A 26,558-nucleotide genomic window follows, 5' to 3' on the forward strand; every position below is an offset into this window, starting at 1 on the left:
AGCATTTCCATGCCCCGCAGGGCAGCCCCACACGCCCCGGCAGTGACGCGCCGCGCCCAGTGCCTGCCCTGCGCCCCGCGCCTGCCCTGCGCCCTCCTCCCTCCTCCCTGCCTGTGGGCTTCCTCTCTGGACGGCTCCTGTGAGTGGCGTCGTATGGAACCCGTCCTCTTGCGCCTGGCGGGGGGTGTGGGACCCGGGGGCGCGGGCCGAGCTGGACACCCTGGAAGGCCCCTGGCCCAACCCCCCCCACCCCATCCCTTCCCGCCCGGCCCAGATTGGGCCCCGGCACGGCCCGGGTGGTGGGAGAGAGAACCAAGCGAGGCGTGGGGGGCGGGTCGCGGGGACTGGAGGCCACCCCCACCCAGGTACCCCTTTGGGGGGGTGGGGAGCGCGGTGACCCCGGCATTGCCGTCCCCGTAAGCTGGTTTCCAGGCCACTGACGGGGCCGCCGGCGGGCACCGTGTCGGAGCCCCCGAGTCCTGCAGGTGCCCCTTCCCTGGAGACACGGGCTCGTGGTCGCGGGGTCTCTCCGTCTCTCCCGCCGTGATACCCCCGGCGACAGATGACAGTGGATGGTGGGGGCCAGTGCTGCCCGGCTGGGGAGACGGCGCCGGCGGCCGTCCCGCTAATCAGATTCCACCCTGATGAGCCCCGAGTCGGGGAAGAGAGGCTGGCGCTTCCAGGACTCAGCCCCCCGCCGCCCCCACCCCGCCTCCGCCACGGCACGCATCCCCGGGGACATTGTCAGGGCGCGGGGAGGCCTGAGCCCTGGGTGGGGGCTGCCGCGCCCCCACAGAGTGCCCCTGGGTGCCGGCTCGGTTCCGGGCCCTTGTCAGGGGCCGGGTTTCTGGGGACAGACCCATTTTGTTGTCACTCAGCCAGACTCCCGGGGGTGAGCGTTGGCTCGGCTCTCAGCTCTGCACTTTCCAGCTGAGTGATAAGTCCTCAACGTTCCTGTGCCTCAGTTTCCTTCCGTGTAATGGGGAGAGTTAGAGGGTGAGGAGTGAACACTAGGGGCGGCTGTGAGCTCAGGCACCTGGAAGGGGGCGCGGGGCCACCGGCCACCCCCACGCCGTGTGCCTCACGCCAGGCGTTGCCCCGTCTGGGCGCTGGCACTGAAGCCTGAACCCGCTGGCGTGGCTCAGTTTCCCCGAGGGTTCTCGGTGTTTGGGCCGACTGCGCCCTCGCCGGCCAGAGCGGCCGAGGGCGGGTGGGCGACGCCGTGTCCTCCGCAGGGCCCCGGGCCGGTTCGCGGCCACGACGGGCAGCCTTGGCCTTGCAGCCACGTTTGTGGGCAGGGCCTGTGTAATTACCTCTAAAAATGGGAGGCTCGGGGGAAGGAAAATAAGCACTTAGTGGAAATGGGAGACGCACGATGTGCAAAACAAGAGCAGGGCAGGGCTGGGCGGGGCCTGCGCGGCCGGGGAGGGCGGCCGGGCAAGCATGGGGGGCGGGAGCCCAGAGCCCCCGGGTGCTCCGGCAGGGCCAGGGCTGCGCAGCCAGGCGGCGGGTTCAGACGTCGGGCCCAGAGGGGCTAACGCGGGGGGTCCCGTGCGAGCGTTCTCGGGGGTCTTCGGTTCTGTGACCGTCACCCCTAAACCAACCGTGCAGTGCGCGTGTTGCAGGCACCAGGGAGGATGGCTGAGCGCGAGACCCCGCCCTCGAGACCCGCCGGCAGGTGGGAGGCGGGACGCTGGAAATGACGTCCCCCACCCCTCGCCTCTCTTACCAGGACAGGGCCTTGCGGAGTGGCCCCCCGGCTTGCACTTGTGAGTGCCTGAGACGGGAGACGGGGCAGCACCGCGGAGGATGCAGCCAGGACGCGGCCACATTCAGCGATGTGCTGGGACGTGAAGCGGAACCAGGCTGCGATAAAATACTTGTGGGCGCGCTCGAAGCCCCTTAGAGCCGGGAGGGCGCCTGTGCTGGCTCGGGGACTAGACGAGCCCAACACCGGCCCCTTCCACAGCTCGTCCGTGGACTTGTGTCTTCAGAAGCTTCCAGAGAGCGGTTGGACCCCCCCCCCCCGCCACGGAGCCCTACGCAGCTGTGAAAAAGAGCAAGGCGTGCCCCGTGGACTGCTGGGCATCGTGCTGAGTGGGAAAGGCAGGGAGGGCGCCAAGCGCGTAGCAGGCCGCCCGTGCTCACCAAACAAGGGAATTAGGAACGCCCTGCGGACAGAGATGGGGAGCGGTCAGCCCGAGCTGCCGCTCTCCCAGGGGGGTGGGGCCGGGTGGATGGGACGGGAGGGGGCCCGCGCTCCCCTGGGTGAATCGTGAGCCTTTGTGAATTGTTCTGACTTTGGGAACCGTGTGACTGTTTTACGTGCACAAAATACATGTGTACAGCAAAGTAAATTTTACAGGGACGGCGGCAGAATCCCACTGTGGAGGGCGGCTAGAAACGCACGAAGCAGCTGGGTGCAAATGGAAGCCGTCACCGCACACATGTCACTTTGGATATGATGCTGTGGCTGGAGACAGAAGGAATGATAGACGAATGGCGCTTGCTCTCCGGGCTGTGGGTTAGAGATTCTGGAATTGCTTTTGGCGTATTCTAGGACTGAGGGAATCACAGCATGTTGAGGCTCCTGGCTCTGGGCCTCGCGCTGTCAGAGAAGGGAGTTGAAAACGCGGAGATGGGAAATGACAGTGAGGGAGCCCCGTGCCGTCGGTGGGAACTGGAGGTGTCAGTGTGGATGTGGATGTGAAATACACGCATTTATATACAGGATGGACACCTAGCTCTGCCTTCCCCGGGCCTGGGGGGGATGGCAGGGGCCATTAGCCACGTACACGCCCAGCACCCAGCTCCTGGCTCTTACGTGCCGTTCCCAGTGGTACCCGGGCTCTTTGGAGAAGCGGCTGGTTTCAGTACTGGATGAGGAAGCCAAGGACGTCTCGTGCCAGGGAGTAATCACATGCTCAGGGAACAGTGAAGACACGCCAGAAGGCTACAGGAGCCAGCCTGAAGGGGCTCCCACAGCCAAATCTGGGGTGATTTGAGCATCAAAATAAGTAATGATAGGGCCTCCTTATTGTAACCTGTTGAATAAGGAGGACTCCCCAAGTCCATACTGATACAAATAAATAACTGAATAAAAAATAAGCGGAGGGAATGGCTGTGGCTCAATCGATTGGGCTCCCGTCTACTGTATGGGAGGCCCTGGGTTCGTGTCCTGGGGCCTCCTGGTGAGGGCAAGCTGGCCCGTGCCCACGGAGAGCTGATGGCCCACGGAGAGCTGATGGCCCACGGAGAGCTGATGGCCCACGGAGAGCTGATGGCCCATGGAGAGCTGGCGCAGGAAGATAATGCAACAACGGGAGACAGACACAGAAGAACACGCAGTGAATGGGCACAGAGGACAGACAGTGAAACAAGCTGCAGGGGGAGTGGATAAATAAATAGTCTTTTAAAATAAATAAATAAGTGGAGAAGAAGGACGTCAGCCAGTAAACTTGGAAGGAGTGATGGAATTGGAAACTCACCATTTGGCAACCATCAGAGAAAGGATTGATTCAGGCACGACTCACCTGTGAACCATAAAACGGGTGGGTGAAGGTTTGACGAGGAACTCTCAAAAGTACCTCCTTGTTCATGCCTTGAGAAAAAGGGGTATTTTCACAGTGGAGAAACTTGGCAGCCATCGCTTTAGCCAAGAGACCAAAGCTAATGCCTCCAAGATGGGATCAGTCGATGCCCTGCATCTCCTGGGGTCACGTTCAGAGAACACAGCTCCGTGGCATGCTGGACGTAAACGGGGAACACAGATCTAATTCAAGGAGAGCCAAGTCGAGGGCCATTCTGCATAATAATTAGTCCATGTTCCTTAAAAAAGTCCGGGTCGTGGAAGAGGAAGAAGTGAGGAGTCCAAATGAGCCACAAGTGGCTATGAAAATTAAATTAAAAATTTAGTTGCTCAGTTGAACCAGCCCCTTTTTAAGGGCTTAGTGGCCACATGTGGCTAGTGGCTACCAAATTGCACAGCGCTGTTCTGACCATTCCTGTTGTCCCAGAAACTTCTAAGAGATTAATGGAGCCTAAAGAGACGTGGCAACTAAAAATGTGAGATCCACGATTAGACCCGGTGTCAGATCTTTTTCTTTCCTGTTAAGGACATTTGTGTCGTTCTTTATCTTTACGTCTGAAGGTCCGCAGGTGTGAGGTATCCGTACTGATGTCTTGACTTTGGCAGTGCTCTGTGGTTCTGGAAGAGGCAATCCTTGTTCTCGGGAGGTACACGCTAACGTGTTTAGGGTGAAGGAGCATCATGTCTGGAATGTTCAGAAAAAACTGTGTGTGTACATACCCACGTGATGTGAAAAATGCCGTATTTACCTATATGATGCCCACGTACCGCCTTTACCTACGTGATGCTCACATACCGAATTTACCTTCATGACACTCGCATCCTGAGCGCACCCATGTGAGGTTCACATTCTGTATGTACCCACGTGATGCCCACGTACCGTATTTCCCTACATGATGCTTATACACGTACGTACCCACGTGATGCCCACGTACCGTATTTCCCTACATGATGCTCACATGCCGCTTGTATCCACATGATGCTCAGGTACCGTATTTATTGACATCGTGCTCACATACTGAGTGTACCCAAATGACGTTCACTTTCTGTATGTACCACACGAGGCTCACGTACCGTATTTACCTATGTGATGCTCATATGCCGTATGTATCCACGCGATGCCCATGTACCATATTTACCTATGTGATGCTCACATACTGTTCGTGCCCACATGATGTTCATGTCCCTGTTTGCCTACGTGATATTACATAGCATATTTACCTTCGTGATACATCCTGAGCGCACCCATGTGACGTTCCATGTGCACCCACGTGGTGCTCACGTACCATATTTACCTGTATGATGCTCATATGCCGTATGTACCCACGTGATGCCCACGTACCGTATTGACCTACGTGATGCTCACATACACGTACCCTCATGATGCCCATGTACCGTATTTACTGACATCATGCTCACATACTGAGTGTACCCATGTACTGTATTTATCTATGCGATGCTCACATACCATATATATGTACCACGTGATGCCTGTGTACTGAGAAGGAGAGACAGAGCAGATGAAGATAAGAAAGAATGGTACAGCAAACAAGCCCGCTTTGCCCATGAGCAGTGAGCGGTCCCAGCCAGCCCCGGGCCCCTTGTGGAGGGGCCCCCAGGGATTCGGGGTGCTGCTGGCATCTGGGAGCTCTGGTGCAGCCTGCGCGAGGCTGAGCCTGCCCTGAGGTCTCTGGCCTGTCGTCCGTCCGAGTGGCTGGGGGCGGGGCAGCCTCTCTGCAGGTCTCGATGGGGCGACTGGCCCCTGAGCTGGTTGTTCTCAGGCCCTGCCCGAGTGTGCCGAGCCGGCCTGGCGGGCCCTGGGCTCCCGCGACCCGGCGCTCGCTCCGTGCGCCTCGCTTTACGCAGTTAACCCGGTGGGGCCGAGCCTGCAAGTTAGCACCGGCAGGTGGGATTCGAACCCAAGGCCCGCATGGCTCCAGAGCCTGCACTCGGGCCGCCTCGCCTGCTGCCGCCTTCCTCTCTGTCTCCACGAGGTCAGAAGAGCCACCCCTCCCCCGGCCCCCATTGCACCAGCCGAGCCCAGGGCAGCCAGGGGCTCGTTGGGAGGATACCGAGGCCTGGAGCAGATTCTGGCCCTCTGATGCAGGCACCAGCCCCGTGGCGGGTCCCCTGGGTGGCCCTGGCGGTTGGCTTCGTCACGTGCGAGCGAGGGGTGGGCTGTGCCGTGGGAAGGCGTGTGCGTGCGCCGTGCTGGCCGACCAGTGGCCAGCACGCTTGGGTCCTGCCGTGACCTGGAGGTGAAAGGTGCCGGGAAGCCCGTTCACAGTTGCGAACCCCCGAGCCGGGGTGCTGCCGGGGCGTTGGGGGCAGCAGGGGCAATGCATGCATGTCCTCGGGGGGACTGCAGCCCCGTGGGGCGGGGAGGCCGGGCCCGCCGCGGTTCGGCGAGGAACCCGCTCCCTGGTTCTGTCCAGTGGCGCCTCTCCCCGGGGACGTGGTGGCCCTCAGCCCCCAGAGCCCGTTTGTGCCTGCGGGGACCCCTCAGGCAGGCGTCGGCTGCTGTTGGCATTGTTCTAGCCACTGCAGCTTAATTTTTTTTATTTTTTATGTTTTTCAGATTTTTAAAAAATTTATCTCTCCCCTTCTCTGCCCCCCAGTTGTCTGCTCTCTGTGTCCATTCACTGTGTGTTCTTCTGTGTCCACTTGCATTCCTGTCAGCGGCACAGGAATCTTTGTCTCTTTGTTGCGTCATCTTGCTGTGTCAGCTCTCTGTGTGGGCGGCGCCATTCCTGGGCAGGCTGCACTTGCTTTCGCGCTGGGTGGCTCTCCTTACGGGGCACACTCCCTGCGCGTGGGGCTCCCCTACGTGGGGGACACCCCTGCGTGGCAGGACACTCCTTGCGCGCATCAGCACTGCGCGTGGGCCAGCTCCACGTGGGTCAAGGAGGCCGGGGTTTGAACGCTGTATCCTTTGGGCCGAGCCCGCGTCCCGTCTCTGCAGTGCTCACCGTTTTTCCTTCTCTTCTCTAGTTCCTGTGTTTGAAGAACATCCGCACCTTCCTTAAAGTCTGCCACGACAAGTTTGGCTTAAGGAACAGCGAGCTCTTCGACCCCTTCGACCTCTTCGATGTCCGGGACTTCGGGAAGGTGAGCGGCTTCCCTTTGCTCCTGGTTTGCCGAGACGCGGCGTCGCGTGCTGCCTGGCGGCGGGTGGGCCAGCTGGGGGCAGCGCGGGGGGCCTGCCATGCCCGCCCTCAGCTCCGGCCTGTGCCGGTGGGTTGTGTCCCCCCCGGAGGCTGCGAAAGGCCGACCCGCGTCCCGGGGCCGCAGGCGGGGCCGCCGCTGTCGGCCCCGGGCGCCCCGCTGTCCTCTGGAGCCTTCCAGGGCCGAGTCGGGCCTCGCGGATCCGGGAGGAGGGAGGGGGAGAGGGCGTGGCGGCCGCAGAGCTGGGGGCTCCCCCGGGGACGGACGCCCACCTCCACAGGGGCCGGCCGAGCCGACGCAGGGGAAGCGATGGTTGTACGCTCCGCCCACGGAGCCGTCTCGGTCGTACCTGGAAGGAGCAGAGTTGACTCCGGCTCCGGGCAGGTGTTGGCCAGGGTGGGGCTGGGGACGTTGACTGAACCCCGAGGACCCCAAGGCTGTCCCCTGAGTCCACGCAGACAACCCCAGAAGTCTCCCCGTGGTCACCGGCAGCTGTCCTGCTGTAGCCCTGCCGAGAGCAGGTGCAAAGGGCCTGGGGAGGCACCGCCCGCTCGTGGCTTCCTGGCCAGCCAGGGTGTGGAGGGGGGGTGTCGCCTGTCGCCCGAGGGGGTGGCAGGTCCGAGTGGCTCCTTCTAAATCGCCGAAGCGGAGGCCGGCGTCCTCCCGGTGGTTTGTGTGGACGGCGTGGCGCCGGTGTGGCCCTGGTGCTCCCACGTCCCCGAGCTGCTCGGCCTTCTCGCCACCAGCACAGGCTCTGCAGGCCACCGCTGCCGGGGTTCCCTGAGGAGTGGACTTCCCAGGGCCGGCGGGAGCCCTGCCTGGCCGTCGTCGGGGTGCCAAGGGACGCGGGCGCGTGATTTACGAGCCGGGGGGGGCGGGTTTCCTCAGCAAGGCCGGGAAGTCAGCTCTGAGGGCCCGCGCTTGGAGCGCCCTGACGTGCCCGTCGCCCTCTGCATCTGCCCCATGAGCCCCCGGGCCCGGCACTCTCCTCAGTCTGGCGTTCTCGGGAAAGGGGCGCGGGGACCTCTTCCCACCCTCCTGAACCGCTCGGGTCCTGGGCCGCACCCAGTCTCTCCAGCGACGAGTCGTCCTGCTGCCAAGCAGAGGCTGGCGCCGTGGCGCTCGGGGCCAGGCCACCCTCTTGCCCGGGGCGCGGGCGGGGCGTGGTGAGGGCACAGCTGGGGTGCAGGCAGGGCGTGGCAAGGGTGCGGGTGGGGTGCGGCGGGGTTGCGCTGGCTTCCCTTCCCACCAGCGAAGGCAAGAGGCCTTCCTAGCTCCCAGACACACATACACACATGTACACACATTTGCACGTGCACAGGTGCGCCCTCGGAGACCACGTGCACAGACACACAGTAACACACGTTCACACACATACACGTTCACACACAAATGCATGTATTTGCCCACACACTTAATGCAGTCATACCTTTACACTTGCACAGACACTCTTGCACACACATTCATGTCTACACAGACACGCTCACACGCACTCATACACACAACCAGTGTTTAAAATAACGGTACAGAGAAGCAGACAGGGCGATCCCGGCCACACCCGCTCCTCGGGCAGCAGTTAAAATGCAGAGCTGTCGCCGATACTTGCGTTTTGCTTTGAATCTGCTGCAGCCAAATGCAGGACGGGAGGCGGATAGCAACCCCCATCAAGCCGTCCTCGTGTGGCCGCCAGCTCTGTGGCTGAGCCGTGGCGCGGGGAGCTCCTGGTTCCAGGGGCAGTTTGCCACAGCGCGGCTCTGGCCCCGTGGTGCACGGCGCCCGCCACAGGGGAGGACCCGTGGGGGCGCCGGGGGCCGCTGCTCCTGCCGGCCCCTGGCCCACCCCCGCCTCGCACAGGGGCCGACGGCGGTGCTTCTCCACGCGGGGGGCATCTGCAGGCCCAGGACGGGGCAGTGGCTCGGAACCGAGGGGAAGGGCGTGGGGTCTGGGGCCAGAAGCGATGGCCCTGCGCCGACGCCCCGGGCCGCGCGGCGGGGTCCCCAGGGCTCAAGGAGGGGCAGGGGCAGCCCGGGGCGCCTCGCAGGCTTTCCACTGGGCCCTGGCGCGGCGGGGACGCACCCAGACTTTCATGGCGCTCGCGTCCTTTCTCTTCCTTTGTTATTCTCACAGCTGTAACGCCGGCGGCGTTGGTCGTGAGAGCTCGTGGGCTCTGGACCCTGCGGGCCTGGGGGAGCACCCCCCCCCCCGCTGCTCCGGGGGACTCGGGGTCTTGGAGCCCCATCCACCATGCGGCGACGAGGTCCCCACCAGGCCTGTCGAGGGGAGGGCGTCCCGTGCGTGGGGTTCTCGGGGGCCACGTGTTGTCGTTCTCTGTCCGCGTCCCAGCCGCGTCCTCTCGCTACGGGGACGCAGAGAACGGGGGCCGGGGGCGCTGGGCCACCCCAGGGGGCCCATCCCGCCGCCCGCTGAGCCCGAGGCGCCTCTTTCCTCTCCCCGCTGTGGGTCGGCGGTGCCCTTTCCCTGTTCGTGTTTCTTGGGATGACCTGCCGAGCACTTGCCGCGGAGTTTGAACCGGGCGGCGCGGCCTGCGGGGGCACGTGGGGCATCATCCAGAGTCCGGCCGCTGGCCTCGCGCGCGCCTCTGGCGTCCCTGGGCGGGCTCCCCCTGGAAGAACCGAACACAGACAGCCCTGCCCCCCGCCGCGCTGGCGGCCACGGTGCGCTTGGCGTCGGACGCGCGTGGCCCCCAGCTCCCAGCGCGCGAGGCCGGGCGGGGCTGCTGCGGGCATCTCCCTCTTGAGGACGCCCCCGAAGATGGGCCTGGAGAGGCCCTCGCATCTGCCCTCTGGGCACGGCGACTGCGCGGCACCCGTGTGTTTGCCCAGGTGTGTTTCCTGCGCGGCGCCCGGGCGCAGATCGGCTCCTGCCCTCCGGGAGCTCGGCAGGGGGTACGCGCGCCGCTGCTCCGGCCGTGTGCGGGGTCCCCGCGAGGGCCCAGGTGTGGCCGCCGGCGCCTTCCCTCGCTCCGTGCTCCCAGCCTGGTGAGCTGTGGTGAGTGTGCCAGGGGGCGAAGGCGCCTTTCCCTCCCCGAGCACGAGGCTCCGTGGTGCGCAGAGTTGACCTGCCGTGTCCCGCGTGGGGACGCCCGCGATGGGAAGGGTGTGTTGAGGGTCAGCGCCAGTGGTCCCAACCAGTTCCTGCCTGGGGCCTGTGTTGAGAATGATTCTGAGGCTTATTCTACGGTTAGTGGGAAAGGGTTTGGGTCGACTCACGGTGGGCTGCCAAGGGCAGGTGGGCATGGCCCGGGATGCGAGGGGCAAGCGTTTCTTTCCTCTCTGACTCCTTGCCCAGGTGCCTGCTGTCTACACTCTGGGATGCAGGGTGACCGTTAGGGAGTAACTGGTGACTTTGTCTAAGGCTGTCCTGGGGCTTAGAGTTTTCTTTTTTTTTTTTTTTCTATTAGGAGGGTTTGTACTGTTCCAGCTTCGGAATTTTTGTTCATTTTCTAAATAGCGGCTTCTCAGCTTCCCGCGTCCCTCATGTGGCTGGCGTCGTTCCTTGGGAAGAAAGAGGGCATTTATTCATTCGTCCATCTCCCACCCACCTATCCATCCGTCCATCCCCCCATCCACCTCTCCATCCATCCATCATCACATCCGTCATCTAGCCATCCTCTGTCTCCCCCCACCAACCTACCCACCCACCCATCCCTCATCTGCCTGTCCACCTACCCACCCGTCCATCTATCCACCCATCCCCCACCCATCCATCTACCCATCTGTCTGTCACCCACCCTCATCCAACCATCTGCCCATCCACCCACCACCCACTCATCATCCACCTGTTTACCCACCACCCACCCACCCATCCATCTACCCACCCATCCACCCACCCACCCATCCACCCATCACCCACCCTCCCATCCATCCATCTGCCCATCCACCCACCACCCACTCATCATCTACCTATTTACCCACCACCCACCCATCCATCTACCCACCCATCCACCCATCACCCACCCTCCCATCCATCCATCTGCCCATCCACCCACCACCCACTCATCATCCACCTATTTACCCACCCCTCTACCCATTCATCCATCCACCCACGTAGCTACCCTCCTACCATCTCACCCATCCATTCACCTGTTCACCCATCCACCCATCCATCCTCCCGCCCATTCACCCACCCACCCCTCCACCCACCCATCCATCTATCCCTCATTCAAACATTCTCGGATTTTAAGCCTGAAGTAGATATGGAAAAAAGTCACATGGTTGTTGCTGTAGGGGACACCTGGCTTAGCAGCTGTGCAGCCAGTGGCAGAGAGAGGAGTGAGGACGTGATGCTGAGAGTCCCTCCCTGGAGGCCAGTGGGCTCTGAGACCCTGTCCAGCCCATGGTGCTTCTGTCATGATAGGAACGTGCGCTTCTCGTCCAGTGATGACGACAGAACCTCCGTGTGCTGAAGGGAGGCTGAAGGCTTTATCCGTCTTCCTGGGGAAAGCAGCACGGAGCGCTGGGTTCCCTGCAGAGCTGTGTTCCCTGCAGAGGTGGGTTTACACCGCATGTTCCTCCGTGGCCTCAGAGCCCAAGGGCCACTGCAGCAGGTGGGCTGCTCCACGCAGGGCCAAGGGGCTAGTGTTCGGGCACCCAGGTGGCTCCAGCCAGCTTGTTTTAAGCCCACGGGGGCACCGTCGGGGGACCCCCATGTTGACCCCAGGGCTCAGGGCAGCCAGGGAGGCCCTTGGCGACACCCCAGCCTGGACAGACGGCCCCCCGGAGACCCTCGCAGCCTGGGAGCTGGGTGCAGCCAGTGCCTAAAGGGCGGCGGGGAAGCCTCTGCCAGGCAGGCCACCGTGCCTTCCTTCCAGCTCTTTCTCTCATCCCGATCCTTACAGAGGTGGGGGAGGCAGGCGGGAGAGAGCAGGGGCTTCTCTCAGCCACCTGGGTTTGGATCTGGGCCCTGCAAGTACGTCATTCTGTGCCTCAGTTTCCCCATGTAGCTAATACCTCTCTGTTCCTGGTGTGGCGAGGAAATGGGGGCCGCCGCTTTTTTAGCATTTTCTTCCTTTTAACTCGCCCAGCAAGCTCCAGCAGGAACTGAAGGCTCCAGAGCGTGGATTCCGGAAGTGGCTTTTCTCTTTTGGCTGCCTTCCCTGGTGTTTTTCTCCAGGGTCACATGAAGACGCTGGGTTTTGGCTCAGGTCACGTGTGTCCTGGAGGCGTCCCGTGTGTCAGGCCTGCCTTGGGCTGAGCCGCTGGGGCTCGCCGGGGAGGCCCGTTGGCCCTGCGCGCCTGACGGCCCACGGATGCTTCTCCGTTTTCCTCCCCCGCTGCTTCCGGGCCGTCTGGCATCACAGGGCCGGGGACGGGGGGCGTGGGCAGGGCTCAGCGGGGCGGCTGGTGCCTTGGGAGGGGGGGAGTTTCTGAGGCTCTCTTCTGACGTTCAGGCTCAGGAGAAGACAGCGGAGCCCAGAGGGGAGCTCCCTCATCCCCAGCGACAGCCCCTGGTGCATGCTGGGGGCACGCCAGCCCGGCCCACGTTGCCTTGCTGGAGCCGGGCCCTCGGCCCTCGCGGGGCCCCGAGGGGCTGTGACCTGGGGTCTTTGAGCCCCCCGCTCGGTGTCTTCGGCAGGGAGCTCGCGCTCTGTCCTGAGCGCCTTCCTGCCCGGCCTCCCGGCTCGAGGGCAGGGAGCTTGGCGTTGGCTCACGGTGGCCCCCGCGTACCTGGAGTCACCCCTGCGCACTCAGGCTCATGGGAGTAAACCGGTCTTGGGGGAGGCGGCTGGGAAGATGCCGGGGGTGGGCGGAGGGGCTCGCCAGGCCGAGGGTCACCGCCCGTGATGGGGAGCACGGTGTTGTCCCTCTAGCCCAAGGTCCACAGTGGGGCCCGGCCGCTTGGCTGCACCTTAGGCTCGGCGTGACCAGCCAGGAGGGCAGCTGCCGGGCCCCCGGGTCGAGGCAGAGAGCTGCGACAAGCGGGTGGGGCGGCCCCGTTTATTCCTCCCCTGGCGCCGTGCTGGGCGCAAGCCCCGAAGCCGCTGCACCTGGCTCTCAGCAAGGCTGGGGAAGGCCCACAGCTGCTTGTCCACAGCTCGGCCATCCACACCGCGGCTGTGGTCGGGGCACGCTGGCCAGGTCAGCTGACCCACGGGACCCGTCGCGCACACAGGCTGCCACCCGCCGCGCACGCTGGCTGCCACCCCCAGGCTCGCGCCTGCACCCATGAACATGCGTGTCTGCACCTGTGAACACGCGTGTCTGCACCTGTGAACATGCGTCTGCATCAGTGAGAGTGTGCGCACCCGTGAGCCTGCGTGTGCACCCGTGAACGTGTGTCTGCACCCGTGAACACGCGTGTCTGCACCTGTGAACACGCGTGTCTGCACCTGTGAACACGTGTGTCTGCGCCTGTGAACATGCATCTGCATCTGTGAGCGTGTGTGTCTGCCTCTGTGAACACGCGTGCCAGGTGCGGGCTGCTCGGGGAGGGAGGTGGCAGGCAGCCTCGGGCCACGACGCGCACACCCATGCCTGCCTCCTCAGGTGGGCCGCTCGTTTGCCCCTGATGTCCGCCCGCTGGCTTGCGCAGCGCGGGGCCTTGGCGCCGTCGGGGCGCCTCTCAGGCGCTGGGCTGTGGGGTTCGGTTGCGCTGCCCCGACACGCTGGTCTTTTAACAGCACCTGCTCTGCACTGATTACTTATGAAAACGCACCCGCTGGGAGGCAAGGCAGGGCCAGAGCAGAGGCTGCGGCGCGGGATCTCCGCGTGTCTGCTTGGAGACCCCTCTGCCCTTCAGGTGCCCGTGGGCACCCGCGTGTTATTCAGCCTCCTCTGGAAGAAGCTGGTAACTAGAGGCGTTGCCTGTGTGCACACGCACACACGCGGCCTCTGCGACACGCAGACACGGACACAGCAGGGAGGCCCACACGGATGCACACAGCCCTCGAGTAGACACACACGGGCGCACAGCCACGCAGACCCGCGCAGACCCACACGTGGACACAGGCGCACGCGGTCACGAGAAGCCCGCAGTCGCCGCTCCGTGCTGTCGCCCCTGCTGGGGGCGCGCTCTCTTCTCCCCTTTCCACGCGGGAGCCGCTCGCCACCTTCGCCGTCAGGTGGGAGAAGGGGGCGGGCGTTCTGCTTTCAGGGTCCGGTCCCTGCGGGCTGGCGCTGTGCACCAGGAGAGCTGGGCCTCGCCCGCGGCGCTCGTGCGAGATGGCCGAGGCCCGCATGCCGGGCGGGGGCTGGGTCCCTGTTGTGACGCCCCAGGCTTGCCCGGCAGGGGCCCCAGGAAAGCGGCGACTCCCAGTCCTGAGTGCCGGGGGCCGCAGGCGTCCGCTTGGCCCTGGGGCGGTAGGGTGGGACTGTCACCCCTGCAGAGTGGCACCGCCGTGGGCGTGGTGCTGGTGGCTTTCCGGGTGGTGGCAGAACTCTAAACCAGCGGGCTGGGTGCCGAGCCAGGGAGCCTGGTCCGCGGGTGGCGGGCCTGCAGGGGTGCGGCGGGTGGGATGGCGTGCTGGACGCAGGATGGGGCCGACACCCGCCCTGGGGCTAGTGTGGGGGGTCAGTGCTGGGGGTAGAGCTGGGGCTAGCACAGGGGTAGCACGGGGTTCAGAGTTGGGGCTAGCACATGGGGGCATCAGCGCCGGGGAGGTTAATACTGGGGGTCAGCGCTGGGGGCAGCTCACAGGACCTGCTTCTGGACCTGCTGGTCCCATGTTTCGTGGGCCCAAAGGTGCTCCAGGGAAAGAGCCCGGCATGGAGGGAGTTTCCGGAAGGTGTTGCTTCCTCGGTGCTGCGGGTCCGGTGGGCCTGACAACAGCAGGAGGGGCCTGGTAAAGCAGCTCCGTGGTGAAGCAGGGGCTCGTGTGCCGGGGGGCATGGGGAAGGGGCCATGGGCGTCTGGACAGGCTGCCCCGTGTCTGTGGAGCTGCTTCTCGTACAGCACTTTGGGGAATTGATATGTTTATGGCCAGGTGGCTGGGTCTCCAGCGCCTTCCGCAGGGACTGCAGCCACGGGATTGGCCCTCTCTGCCTCTCTGTCCCCGCCCAGCCCAGGACACGCAGCCACGGGGAAGGCAAGGAGGTTGGCTCAGAGAGGGCGCTGGCCCCGGAGCCTGACCAGGGGTTCGGGCCTTCGTCCTGGGGCCTCCCCTGGAGGACAGCAGGTCGAGGCCATTGGGCTTAGTGAGAGGGGGAGAGGCCCACACAGAGGCTCTGCTGGCAGGCGAGCGGTGGTGGCTGTCCTCACGACTCGGCCCTGGGAGCACGCACGACCACACTGGGGAGAAGGCAGGCCCGCTTCTGCCGCTGCTGCACCTCAGTTTCCCCATCTGTGATGCAGGAGTTGGACTGGCCAGGGGCCTGTGGGGGCTGCCCCTGTTCCTGCGTGGGCAGCCCCTCAGCCTTGCGCCTGGCCATTCCCGCTTCCGTGTCGGCTCTGTCCCTGAGCCCCTACTGGGTGGCGGAGCTTGAATTTCCCGAGCTGCTCGTGGAGCAGCCGGTGCACACCTTTTTTTGTCAATGTCCCCAGGTAGTTAAGTTTTCTTAGGCTAGTTGTTTCTCTCCAGTGCCTAGAGACATCCGTTGTGTCCGCTGCAGCCTGACAATTTGACGTTTGTGGCAAAAAAGCTGGTGGAGGCTGGGAAGGGTAGGGGAAAGAGAAAGCAGGGTGTACATACCTGGTCGTAAAAGAGCGCCAGTGTCTTTCCTAAAGGCTGGTAGGACTCTGAGGCCTGGGACCCGGCGCCGCCCTGGGGAGGGGGAGGTGGCCCCCCGGGACGGCAGGGGGCGGACGGAGAGGCTTGTTCTAAGACCCCCTGCGGCCAGGGTGACCGGTGATCGCGGAGGCTGGGGCTTAGGTGGTGTGGTCGAGTGGTGGCCCCCAGCCCCCCAGGGTATGCCACGTCGCACCCCTGGAGCCTTTTTGTAAAGGGGGGTCCCTGCAGGTGCCATGGGGTGAGCGCCCTTTGATGAGCCGCCAGCCAGGTGTCCTGGCGGAGGGAGCTGGGAGGCCCTCGGAGACGGCCCGTGCGGGTGGAGGCCGTGTGGGCAGGCGCCTCTGGGCCCCCGGCACCTGGCGAGGTGAGCCTCCCCTCGGCCTCCCGCGGGAGCCTGGCCCCCCGGCACCTTGGTTTTGGACTTCTGGGTCCTAGAACCGCGGGACAACGCGCTGCCACTGTGCTGAGCCACCAGGGTTGTCCGGGCAGCTGCAGGAGCAGCTGGTGCAGGCGGCGCGGGGCAGTTCCCCTCGGCCTCCAGGGGGCTCGGCAGTGGGGCCTGCCGTCGGCACCGTCCCCTCTGACCCCGAAGGCCCGCACTCGCTGGGGCAGGAGGGAGCCGGCCCCCATGTGCTCCAGACCAGCCGTGGGCAGGCCAGGGCCAGCCGGTGGGCTCAGGTTGGGTGGTGGGCGAGGCTGGGGCAGGGCCCGTCGCGGTCAGGTTCCTTCCCAGCCGGGGCGCGTGCTGCTGAGCTCGTGAGCCAGGGTCTCGGCGGGCAGCGCAGCCGGGACCAGCTGCCCACAGACGGCTCGGGGACCAGCTCATCTGCAAAGTGCCCGCCACGCCAAGCCGTGTCTCCATCTTCCCCTCGCTGAGGGGCACGGAGCCCAGGTGGGTGGGTCCTTCCAGGGTTACGGTGATGGCAGAACTGGGCAACGAGGACAGCCGGGGAGGCTTAGCTCAGCCAGGGGCCGTGTGCCCACCGCCCAGGGAACGAGGGTGAGAGGGCATCCGGCTTTGGGAGGCCAGAGGGCGCCCCGTCCCCTTGCCTGGCTGCAGAGAGCAGGGCCCCAGAATCAGGCGGTGGGCTTTGGTGGGAACGGGAGCTCACCTGCACTGCCCCAGGAAGCCCGAGATCTCAGCTCGGCCTCTCAGCCACAGGCCCTGGTACCTGTCTGAGCTGCTGGAGTCACACCTGGACCAGCACCTGTTAGCTTCCTCCCCTCTTGAGAGTGGAGCCAGGCCTTCCCCAGGCCTGTCAATGGCCACCGAGGTGCCTGGATGGGGCAGGCTGGAGTCCAGTCGAAGCTGTCCCCGGGCTCCACTGAGCACGGTGGGCGGGTGGGACTCAGGGTCCCGCTGCTCCGTCCTGGGATGACCAGGCTGTTCTATGGGTGCTTCCTGGAGCAGACCCCATCCACCTGGCGGTGGGCTCCCTGCCGCTTCCCACTCTGCGTTCCTCACTGATCTTAGATGGAAATACTTTAACTGGTGGCAGAAATGGCCGAGTGCCCCTTCTCCCTCCCAAGATGGGAAAAATGTTTAAGGAAAACCCAGTGTCCTCCCTTCCCCTGACCTGTGGCTTAAAAAAGCAGGAAATCAGCCAGCCCTGCCAGCTGCCGGGGCAGCGAGGCCCTGGGCTGGGAGTCTGGGCGCCTGGGTTCCACCTGTGCCGTGGGCCGAGTAAAGGACCTAGAGTCCTCGGGGCGCGTGGACTCGATGCAGAGCCCAGCTGGTCCCTTGACCGGTGGTGGGCCCGAGGGTCACTCTGCTTCTAGAGCCTCTGTTTCACGTTAGCACCAGCTTCACGGGGTGGCCTCGGGAGCTCAAGTCAGGGGTGACTGTGGTGCCATAGAAGGTTCCAGAACACCAGGCAGTCGTAGTTCAAGTGGGCAAGCATGGAGTTGGGACAGCAAGGAGGTCCTGTCTTGAGGCGGTGCGAGTCACGAACCCCAAGGGCCGAGGAGAGAGGGAGTGGGTGAAGTGGTGAGAGAGATACTTACACTTGGGGTTGTTTGGAGGCCGTGGATCCCAGGTGCTGAGAGCGAGACTTTGGAGTCAGGCAGATTTGAGCTCTGATTGGGTTTATCCCACGTGTGACCTTGAGCATGCTCCTTGACCTTGCTGGCCCATTACTTGGGGATGATGGCGACATCGACCTCGTGGGGCTGGGAGGGAAGGAGGGCTGGGGAATGCTGCTCTCACCCTGCTCACAAACAGCAAGAACGGATGTCTCTGCATGTCGGGCCGCTGGCCTGGGCTCCTCGGTGACCCCGGTGTGGGCGGAAGGCTCCGGGTTCTGGGCGTCTATGTTCTTGGCTTATGCTGCATAGAAGAATTTAAGGGCCCGCCATAGGGATGGAAAGGGAATAGAGAGTTTATTAAGAAACCACAAAAGCAAAAGAGCACACGGACAGGTCTGAGGCATGGATGCGGGCATATTGCGGGTGAGTCGTGCACGCGGGGACTGTTAGAAAGAACGCTGCACCTGCAAGAGAACAAAGCTCACCCGGTTGTGGAGGAGAAAAGTGTTTTATTAACAATCTGCAAGAACGGGCGCTCGACCTGGATAAAATGGCCAGCGCCAAACAACGAGCAACAGTAGTCTTTATACCCTAAACCTAACACGCAGTCCCTCCCCTGCTCCCCATCGATTGGGTACCTCAGGGGTTACAGCCTCTCCGAGAGATCTAACTCCCCGTACCCACTCTCAGTCGCTCTCAGTGGCTGCTCCTGCGCTCTCTCTACGCTCCAGCGGGCTGGGGGAGTTCCATGCTGCTTTCACTCCTGGCACAATTTTCAAATTTGGCACCCCTTTCACTAATGGCCCCGCCCCCAGTACTCACCATTGGCCCTTCTCACTCTGGCCCCGCCCTCACTTCTCACCATTGACCCCCTCACTTTGGCCCCGCCCTCACTCACCATTGGCCCTTCTCACTTTGGCCCCACCCCCTCCTCACCATTGGCCCCCTCCCTTTGGCCCCACCCCTCCTCACCATTGGCCCTTCTCATTTTGGCCCTGCCCTCCTCACCATTGGCCCCCTCACTTTGGCCTCTTCCTCACTCCTCACCCTTGGCCCTTCTCGTTTGGACCCTGTCCTCACTCCTCACCATTGGCTGTTCTCGCTTTGGCCCTGCTCTTCTCACTCCTCACCATTGACCTCCTCACTTTGGCCCCACCCTCACTCCTCACCATTGGCCCTTCTTGCTTTGGCCCTGCCCCCACTCCTCACCATTGGCCCTTCTCGCTTTGGCCCCGCCCTCAGTTCTCACCATTGGCCCCGCCCCACTCCTCACCATTGGCCCTTCTCACTTTGGCCCCGCCCCCACTCCTCGCCATTGGCCCTTCTCGCTTTGGCCCCGCCCCCACTCCTCACCATTGGCCCTTCTCGCTTTGGCCCCGCCCTCACTTCTCACCATTGGCCCTCCCTCGTTTCCGAGCCACTTTTCAAATTCCTGGAGCAGCAAAGCCGCTAGAACCCCTTTCCCTCCCCGCTTTAAGCTCTGGCTTCCCCTTTGTGAAAATTAAACTCAACTTTTCCTACAGGGACCCCCGGGGAGGCTTTTAGGCCCTCTGCCCCTCCCCGTCCTAATGCTGGGGAGGGCCCAGCTGTTTGCGGCTGACTGGTTGCCTTCCATCCCCACCTGCTAGTCGGAGGGGTCAGTCGGAAGCCTGTTGCCTGGAGGCAACCAGGGTGTCCCCTTGCCCTGAATGGGGTCTCGCTCCACGTGGGGTCTCGTGGCCAGGGTCTCGCGGGGTCTTCGCGGCAGCCGTCCCCTGAGGAGGTGTCCGGGTGGGTCTCATTGCCGTGGGGTCTGGACACGTGCTCGGCCTGAGCCGCCTTCCTCCGCCCTGTTCTGGCCTGCCTCACTGGCTTGGTAGCCGGTGGTAGTAGCTGGACATGGGGCAGGGGCGGCAAATGGGAGCTCTGGGAAGTGCAGGGCTTGGGCGCCCGGCAGACCCCTGCCCCCCTTTCGGCTCCACTGCCTCGGCTACGATGGCCCTTCCTCAGCTAAAGGGGATTCCAGGCCGCGCCTGAGGCCCTGGTTCCTCCTCCGAGCTCCGATGGCTTCCTGGTTCACCCGACTGGAGCAGGCCACCGAGACGTCTCCCAGTGGGAGGGACAGCTGTCCGAGCACGTGGGCAGAGCGCTGGAGAAGCAAATCGAGTCCCGGTCAGTGGGGGTGGGAGCTCCGGCATTCTGGAAAACGGAGCTGGTGAGGCAGGGAAATCAGAGACCGCTGATGTCCCATAGAAGGCGGTGGGCGAAGGGGGGCCCACGGGTTGCTGCCCTGGTGGGAAGGGGGCTGGGCCGGGGGTGCCTAGTGGGGGAGGACTGAGGGACCGTGGCGAAGTGGGGGCTGGGCCGGCAGCGGGACTGGGGGGAGGATGGGCCCAGCATCTCCCCAGGAAATCCTCCACGGGTATCCCAGGAGGGTGGGAGTCTAGCCAGCTTCTCCCGCCCCCAGGCTCTCCTTCTGGAATCTTAGGGGCTTCTCTCCCAGATGCAGGCTTCCATCTTTTAACCATTTAAGGACAGAACATCTGCCTGGGGGATCTCAAGAAGAGTGAACCCCAGCAGGGAGCAGTTTGTGGGGGTGCAGCTGGAACCCCCCTGGCCGTCTGGGCAGGATTTACATTTTCAGTGGGATTAGTTTTGTTTTCAAGTCAATAATGGTATTTTGTAGATGATAGGTCTTTGAAGTTTACTAAAGTGATGGATTTATCTCTGAATCTTACGAAAAATGAAACTTACTGAAAACAAGCTTAAAAAAAGCCCTTTTAGCAACACAACGAGTTTTCTGTTTCTCTCCTGGTGGGTTCCCAGCTCTCTGATAAGTCACAAACAATATTCAACTTGACATTCCACCATTAGAAAATCATTCCTTTGACTGAAGAGTGTGTCTCTGCCGCAGTAGGTGATCCATGAGGCTCATCCCTCACTTCTCAGGGCTGAGGAGCAGGTTGGCTCGTCTCTTGCGAATGGGCTCTGATCCGGAAGGGATAAAGAAAGTGGGAGAGGGTGGAGCCGGCGCCTCTTTGGGCAAGACAGGCCCAGAGTCCCGATGCTGCCCTGGGCTGGGGCTGGGCCGTGGCAGGCCCCCAGGGGGACGGGGCTGCGCGGGGCCTGCTGGCCTCTGGACAGAGACTCTGGCGGTTGGCGAGGAGGGAAGCCCGCACGCCCAGGGGCAGAGCCTCGTCCTCCTTTGTCCCCAGCGCTGAGTGTTGACCGCACGGGCCCCGCGCTCAGGCTTCTGCTTGGCGAGGCTCCTGCATCCTCACGTTTGATGACGAGGACGCCGCGGTGCGGGAGGAGAGGGGTGGGCTCTAGGACGTCCGCGCCCTGCCTGCGGGCGCCAGCATCGTCCTCTCACCCTCTTACCCGTCAGGCACACAGAAGGTACTTAATGAATGCCCTGAGCATGGCCAGAGGCATCCCAGGCGTGCCCTGCAGGGTAACAGACATACGGGGCAGGCGCAGGAAGCTCGGGTGTGGTCTGAGGACGGGCCTGGGGCCAGCCTGGTCGGGCCTTGTGCCGAGAGCTGTCTGCTGTGGAGGTGAACCCCGCAGCGGCCGGCCGCCTTCCCCGAGTGAAGATTCTGGAATCCACAGTCAGGCTCTCTGCCCACCCTGCCCTGCTCCTGCCTCCTCCTCACCCCCCCCCCGCCCCGTCCTTCCCGCCAATGCCAGTGACCCGCCCGCCCGCACGCCCTCAAAGCCCCCACTCCCTCGGCACAGCTGCTGCCCTCCCGCTCGCTCTCAGACCCCCGGGCTCTGCGGGCAGAAGGCGAAGGCTCCGGGGCTCTGGGCCCCTGGCCTCGGGCTCTGCCGCCGCCCCCTCGGACCTCCGCTCGGCCGACCACCTTCCTGGTTACAAAGAGGGTTTTATCCGGCGGGGCCGGCGATGAGTCACCGCCAGCTCGCGTCACGGGCATGGACGCAGGCCATCGGCCTGCCCCTTCGCCTCATCCGGGCCGACCCAGCCGCTCGCGGGTCTCTCAGCCGCGGGAGCAGCCGGTGGCCCAGCCGGGAGCGGCAAGGCGCGTGGACGGTGCCCTTCCCTCCTCTCTCTCTCCGGAGGGCCTCGGCCGTGCCCGTGTCCTGCCATGCTTTGGAAGGGACAGTGGGTGTGTGCGTGCGCTTTGTATTTCTGTGCCGTGTGTGCACGGGTGTACGTGTGTCAGCGTGTACAGAGGTACCTACGCATTGTGTATACACGAGGTGCGGCTTGCAACCTCATTTTTCCCAGCGGCCTTCTCCTTGGAGCGCGTGTTCTTGGGGTGCTTGGCAGGGACCCCTCCACACACAAGCCCGCGGCGTAGGGGTCCGCTCCTCGGGGAGAGTGGGCTGGACGCCAGCACCCGGGGCCCGTGGAACCCAGAAGGTGGCACACCCTCTTGACCGTGTCCGCTCTCTGGGGACCGCGGGGGCGGAGGGAGCCGGGTGAGCACAGCTCGGTGCTGGGGACGAGGCGTGGTGGCAGGTGGTCATGGTGCCGGCCACTGACGGGTCCCCGACTGGGCGCCTTGCCTGGTGTGGCGTGCATCAACTCCCCGGATCTGGCAGCGCGAGGAGACGGGGCGAGGGCCTGGGGCGCCTGCGGCTGCCGCTCCTGAAAGCGCTCAGGCTTTAGGGATCACAAACGAGGTGCATGCGCCATCTCGGCCCCTGAGTGACACTGCTGCTGCCGTTTCGAGGGCAGAGGTGGCAGCGGGTGGCCAGGGGCCTGGCGGTCACGGCTCCGTCCTGCCACGGCCCCAGCCTTACTTCTGCACTTCCGCGGCTTGCTGGGAGCAGGGCCCGAGCTCCGCCATCCCCGGGCCCAGTCACGTCAGAGGTGTGTCCTCTTCCCTGAACTCCTCTCTGCCGTGGTCCCCGGCCCCCGCTCGGCCCCCGGCCCCCTGCCTTCCCGTCCTTGTGGCCCCGAGGCCCTCCAGCCGGGCCCCCTGCCCCAGTGCCCCAGAAGTAGAATCTGAGCCTCTGAGCTGGAGCCAGACGTCCTCTGGGACCCCCGCCGGCGGGGCCGGGGCGGGCCGGGTGCGGGAGGGATTCGGGATATGGATGTGGGAGGAGCCGGGTGTGAAGCCGTGGGCGGGGTCTGGGGCCTTTGGGAGCAGGGATTTGTCACCACCCTAAACTTGCACCCCACAGAGACCCCAGGACAGGGGGGACGAGGCTTCAGGTGCTACCTGCGCAGGTGCTTCCAGAAAGCTCCGCTTCGCCGACTGGGGCAGACCCCCGGTGGGTCTCCTCCTGCCTCGCTCGGGTCAGGGCTCCTGGCCTCCAGGCGCCTCTGGGCCACTCAGCGGGTCCCTGGGGTCTCCTGTTGCCTGAGGGCCAGACTCATTCCTTGAATCTGCCCCTGCCCACTAGGTCTAAAGAAACTCCTACACCTAAGCATTAATGGAGCTCCTGCTGTGTGCATGTGTGAGCCTTGTGCTCCCTGAGCCCCATGTTAATAGTGCATGTGGGCTTTACTGAGAGGGTAATAAAATGCTTTGAGCATTAATGGAGCACTGACTGTGTGCATATGTCAGCAGCGTGCTCCCCGAGCCCCATGTTAACGCTCTGCTCTGGGCTTTACTGAGGGGGTAATATAATGCTTTGAGCATTAATGGAGCACCGACTGTGTGCCTATGTCAGCAGCGTGCTCCCTGAGCCCCACGTTAACGCTCCACTCTGAGCTTTACTGGGGGTAGTGGAGCTAACGGCCCGTCGGGTATTTCTGCACTTTGGTGAAATTGCTCTCGCAGACCTGATGTCCTGAGCAGGACCCGTGTCCTTGACGTGGGCGCCTGGCGTTCAGCGCCAGGAAACGCATTGCTCCCGACAGCCCCTGCTGGTTCCTTTCACTAGCTGATGAAAGCAAGGCCTCCCTTTCACGCTGGCTGCCAGGGAGCTCGGCCTCGCGTGGGCTCCTCTGCACACCGTTGTGCCTGAAGCTCTGGCCCCCGCGTCCTCCTTCCTGTTCCTCCTCTTTGTTTCATGGCTCCGGTTTCACACTCGTGTATCTCTGTGCACCTCTGTTTCCACGCGCGCTGACGGAGCCGGGTGAGACGCTGCTTGGAAGCAGATGGGTGCCTCCGCACGGGGCGGGAGCGCGGCCGGCCTTGCGGGTCCCTCACGGGGGGGCCTCTCAGTGGTGCGGGGGGCCCCAGGGAAATGGCTGAGCTCTCTGGAGGGAGAGCAAAAGGGGGGGACGGGAGGTACCCAGAGGCCTGACGAGGCCGTCCTGCAGCGGGGTGGGGTCTGCAGCCTGCGGGGAGCCGGGGGCCACGCCCAGGGTCCCCAAGCCGTGCAGGGGCGTCCTCCTCCCAGGCCCACGGGCGGCAGCTGCAGAAGGCCCTTCCTCCCTGCACACCGGGAGGCGTGACGCCGCTCCTGACCAATGGAGGCGCCCTCTCAGCGGGACACGGCGTGCGCTTATTAGCGCTGCGCAGAAGCAAAGCCGCCACCGCTGGGGGAGCGGGCGTGGCTCAGAGGCTGAGCGCCTGCTTGCCACGGGCGAGTCCCGGGTTCAATGCCTGGTACCTCCTAAGGAAAAAAAAGCAAAGCCGCCCACCAGGCATGGCCCTGCGACCACAGACCCTGAGGGAGCCTCGCAGCGGCTGTCCTGGGGGGTTACCTGTGTGTGGAGTTAGGGGCGTCACCACACACCTGTGAGGTACTCTCCACAAGGGTAGGAAAACACCCAGGTAAGCCCTCCCTGCCCCCCCACCCTGGCCTTTTGCTGCAGGTGCCCTGCCCTGGCCAAATGTGGAGGAGGAGATGGCCTGAAATGTTGGGGTGCAGGTGGACAGGTGTCCTCTGGGGGCACCCAAAACCCAGGAGGGCTCACTGCACTTCGCGCGGCAAGGCCGGGGGTGTTTGTTCACAGCTCTCGCGCGCGACTCAAGTCGCGTCTCCCCTGGCACGAGGGGTCTCCCCTTCCTCTGCTGACCCCTCCCCTCGGCAGTGTCCTGCTGCTGTGCCCTTGGCCTGTGCCAGGCGTTCCTGGTGCCCCCCCACCCCCGAGGCTGGGCCTGGGGCCGCCCGGCCGGATATGCGGCTCTAGCTTTTCCCAGGTTGCTTGGGAGGTGCCCGTCTCTGAGAATCTTGGCCACCCATGGGCAGCTTGGGAGCGGCTGGTGGCGGGGACCCCCAGGGTCCTCTAATGCACTCACTTTCGAGGCGGGGGTCCTCGTGGTGCTGATGGAGAGGTCGGGGGGGAGGGGGAGTGAGTGCTCCTGATACGGCTTCAGGTGAGGTGGCCCTTTGGGGCCTCGCCGGTGTGTCCGTGTGCCCAAACCTATCAGTTATGCACTTGGGCACCGTGCGGTCAGTTGTATGTCAGTCGTGCCCAAAAGCTGCTTCAAGAGGAAATAGGGGGAAGAGGACTTGGCCCAGTGGTTAGGGCGTCCATCTACCACATGGGAGGTCCATGGTTCAAACCCCGGGCCTCCTTGACCCATGTGGAGCTGGCCCATGCACAGTGCTGATGCGCGCAAGGAGTGCTGTGCCATGCAGGGGTGTCCCCCACGTAGGGGAGCCCCACGTGCAAGGAGTGCGCCCCGTAAGGAGAGCCGCCCAGCGCGAAAGAAAGTGCAGCCTGCCCAGGAATGGTGCCGCACACACGGAGAGCTGACGCAATAAGATGACGCAGCAAAAAGAAACTCAGATTCCCGTGCCACTGACAACAACAGAAACGGATAAAGAAGAAGACACAGCAAATAGACACAGAGAGCAGACAACCAGGGTGGGGGGTTTATAAATAAATAAATCTTTAAAAAAAAAAGGAAATAGGCATTCGCGTCTTTGGTTGCCATGTGGGGCCGTGCGGCTGGAGGGCAGTTCCGCCGTCGTGGAAAGCTCCCTTGGGCAGCCTGGCTCTGGTGCAAGGCATGCCAGGACGGGGGTTTCCAGGCAGGACGTGCCCTGAGTGGGGCGTGCTCCTTCTGTTTCCTTCATTTAAAGGACGTCCTTCTGGTTTCTGAAGGATCGCGGGGTGCCTTCCTTTTGTCACACGCTCCAGCGAGAGTGAGCAGGGCGTGCGCCTGAACCCCACCTCCCACCGACCCGCCGACCCTGCCACCGGGACCCTGGCTCTCCCCGCTGCCCCACCCCCTCCCAGCCCGGGCTGCGGTGACCCACAAACGAACACCCAGATGTGCCGGGACAGCCTTGCCCCTTCCCAGCCCCTGGCCTGCTGGCCCCCCTTCTCGTGCACGTGGGAGCTCTCGCCAGGTGGCCTGGGGTCTAGTCCCTCCCCCCATTTCCTAGCCGTGTGGCTTTGGGCAGGTGACTCATCGGACCTCACTCCCTCATTGGAAAAGCGGGCCGGCCGCGGCTCAGCGGCGGGGACCCGGCAGTGCTTGGCTCTCCACTCGCCCGAGACCCTGTGCCCCGCGGGGTCCTGGTGGCCCGCTGCCCCCTGGAAGGCCTGAACTTGGAGCCTCGTTTGGTCGCTTGTAGTAGGAATTCCAAAACAACAGCGGCCCGACCTCACGCGGCTGTGCTCTGTCGTAAAGGAGGTCCAGAGGGGCCAGCGAGGGCAGGTGTGACAGTGCCACGGCGTCCGCAGGGACCCCGCTGCCTCCTTGCTTTCTGCTCTGCCTTCTCAGCGCCAGCTTCCGTCCTTAAGGTCACGATCCAAAACAGCTGCAAGAACTCCGGCCATCATATCTTCTTTTCAGGCAGCAGGGAGGATGATGCGGGGAGTGAGGCAAACACGCTCTTTCCCGCAGCGTCAGCTCATTTAAGCAGCCTTTCCAGGAGCTCCAGCTGCCAGTCCTTTCCCCCTTTATCGGCCGTGGTTTAGTCTCTCACAGCCCCAGGAGAGCCTGGGTGCAGCAGGGCGTCCCTGACGACGGGGGCGAGCGGCGCAGGGCACCGGCTGTCCCTGCCCTGCCAGCGGCTACGCAGGAGGGCGCGCAGCTTTGCAAACATCCCCGTGGCTGTGCACAAAGAACCTGGGGTCCGTGTGTGCTTTCGGATTTGAGATTGGGTATTAATAAGCAGAGAGCCGCTCTCAGCTGCAGCGCCAGCCTTCCGCGAGGCTTTCCTGCCCCGGGGGCCCTGCGCCCGGGCTGAGGGACGTGGCCCGGCCCCCGGCAGGCTTTTGGGACGGCGGGCGAG

General features: G+C 63.8%; 1 protein-coding gene and 1 long non-coding RNA gene across 5 annotated transcripts in view; one reads left to right on the forward strand and one right to left on the reverse strand.

Annotated features, from left to right (window-relative positions):
• The window catches only part of VAV2 (vav guanine nucleotide exchange factor 2), a 180,508-nt gene that overhangs the window by 28,919 nt on the left and 125,031 nt on the right, over positions 1–26,558 (forward strand). For all 4 annotated transcript variants that reach the window (XM_058302647.2, XM_058302648.2, XM_058302649.2 and 1 more), the window contains exon 2: positions 6,581–6,697. In XM_058302647.2, the coding sequence (XP_058158630.1) occupies positions 6,581–6,697 (117 nt within the window). The remainder of the gene's footprint in view (positions 1–6,580; positions 6,698–26,558) is intronic.
• Positions 6,694–11,838, reverse strand: LOC139439529 (uncharacterized). The gene is made up of 3 exons (XR_011649519.1): positions 11,725–11,838; positions 11,009–11,256; positions 6,694–10,269 (listed from the first exon to the last, which is right to left on the reverse strand). It is a non-coding gene; the product is annotated as an uncharacterized lncRNA (long non-coding RNA).

This window comes from Dasypus novemcinctus, chromosome 8 (genome assembly GCF_030445035.2).
Source record: "Dasypus novemcinctus isolate mDasNov1 chromosome 8, mDasNov1.1.hap2, whole genome shotgun sequence".
In the NCBI taxonomy this organism is placed as follows: domain Eukaryota; kingdom Metazoa; phylum Chordata; class Mammalia; order Cingulata; family Dasypodidae; genus Dasypus; species Dasypus novemcinctus.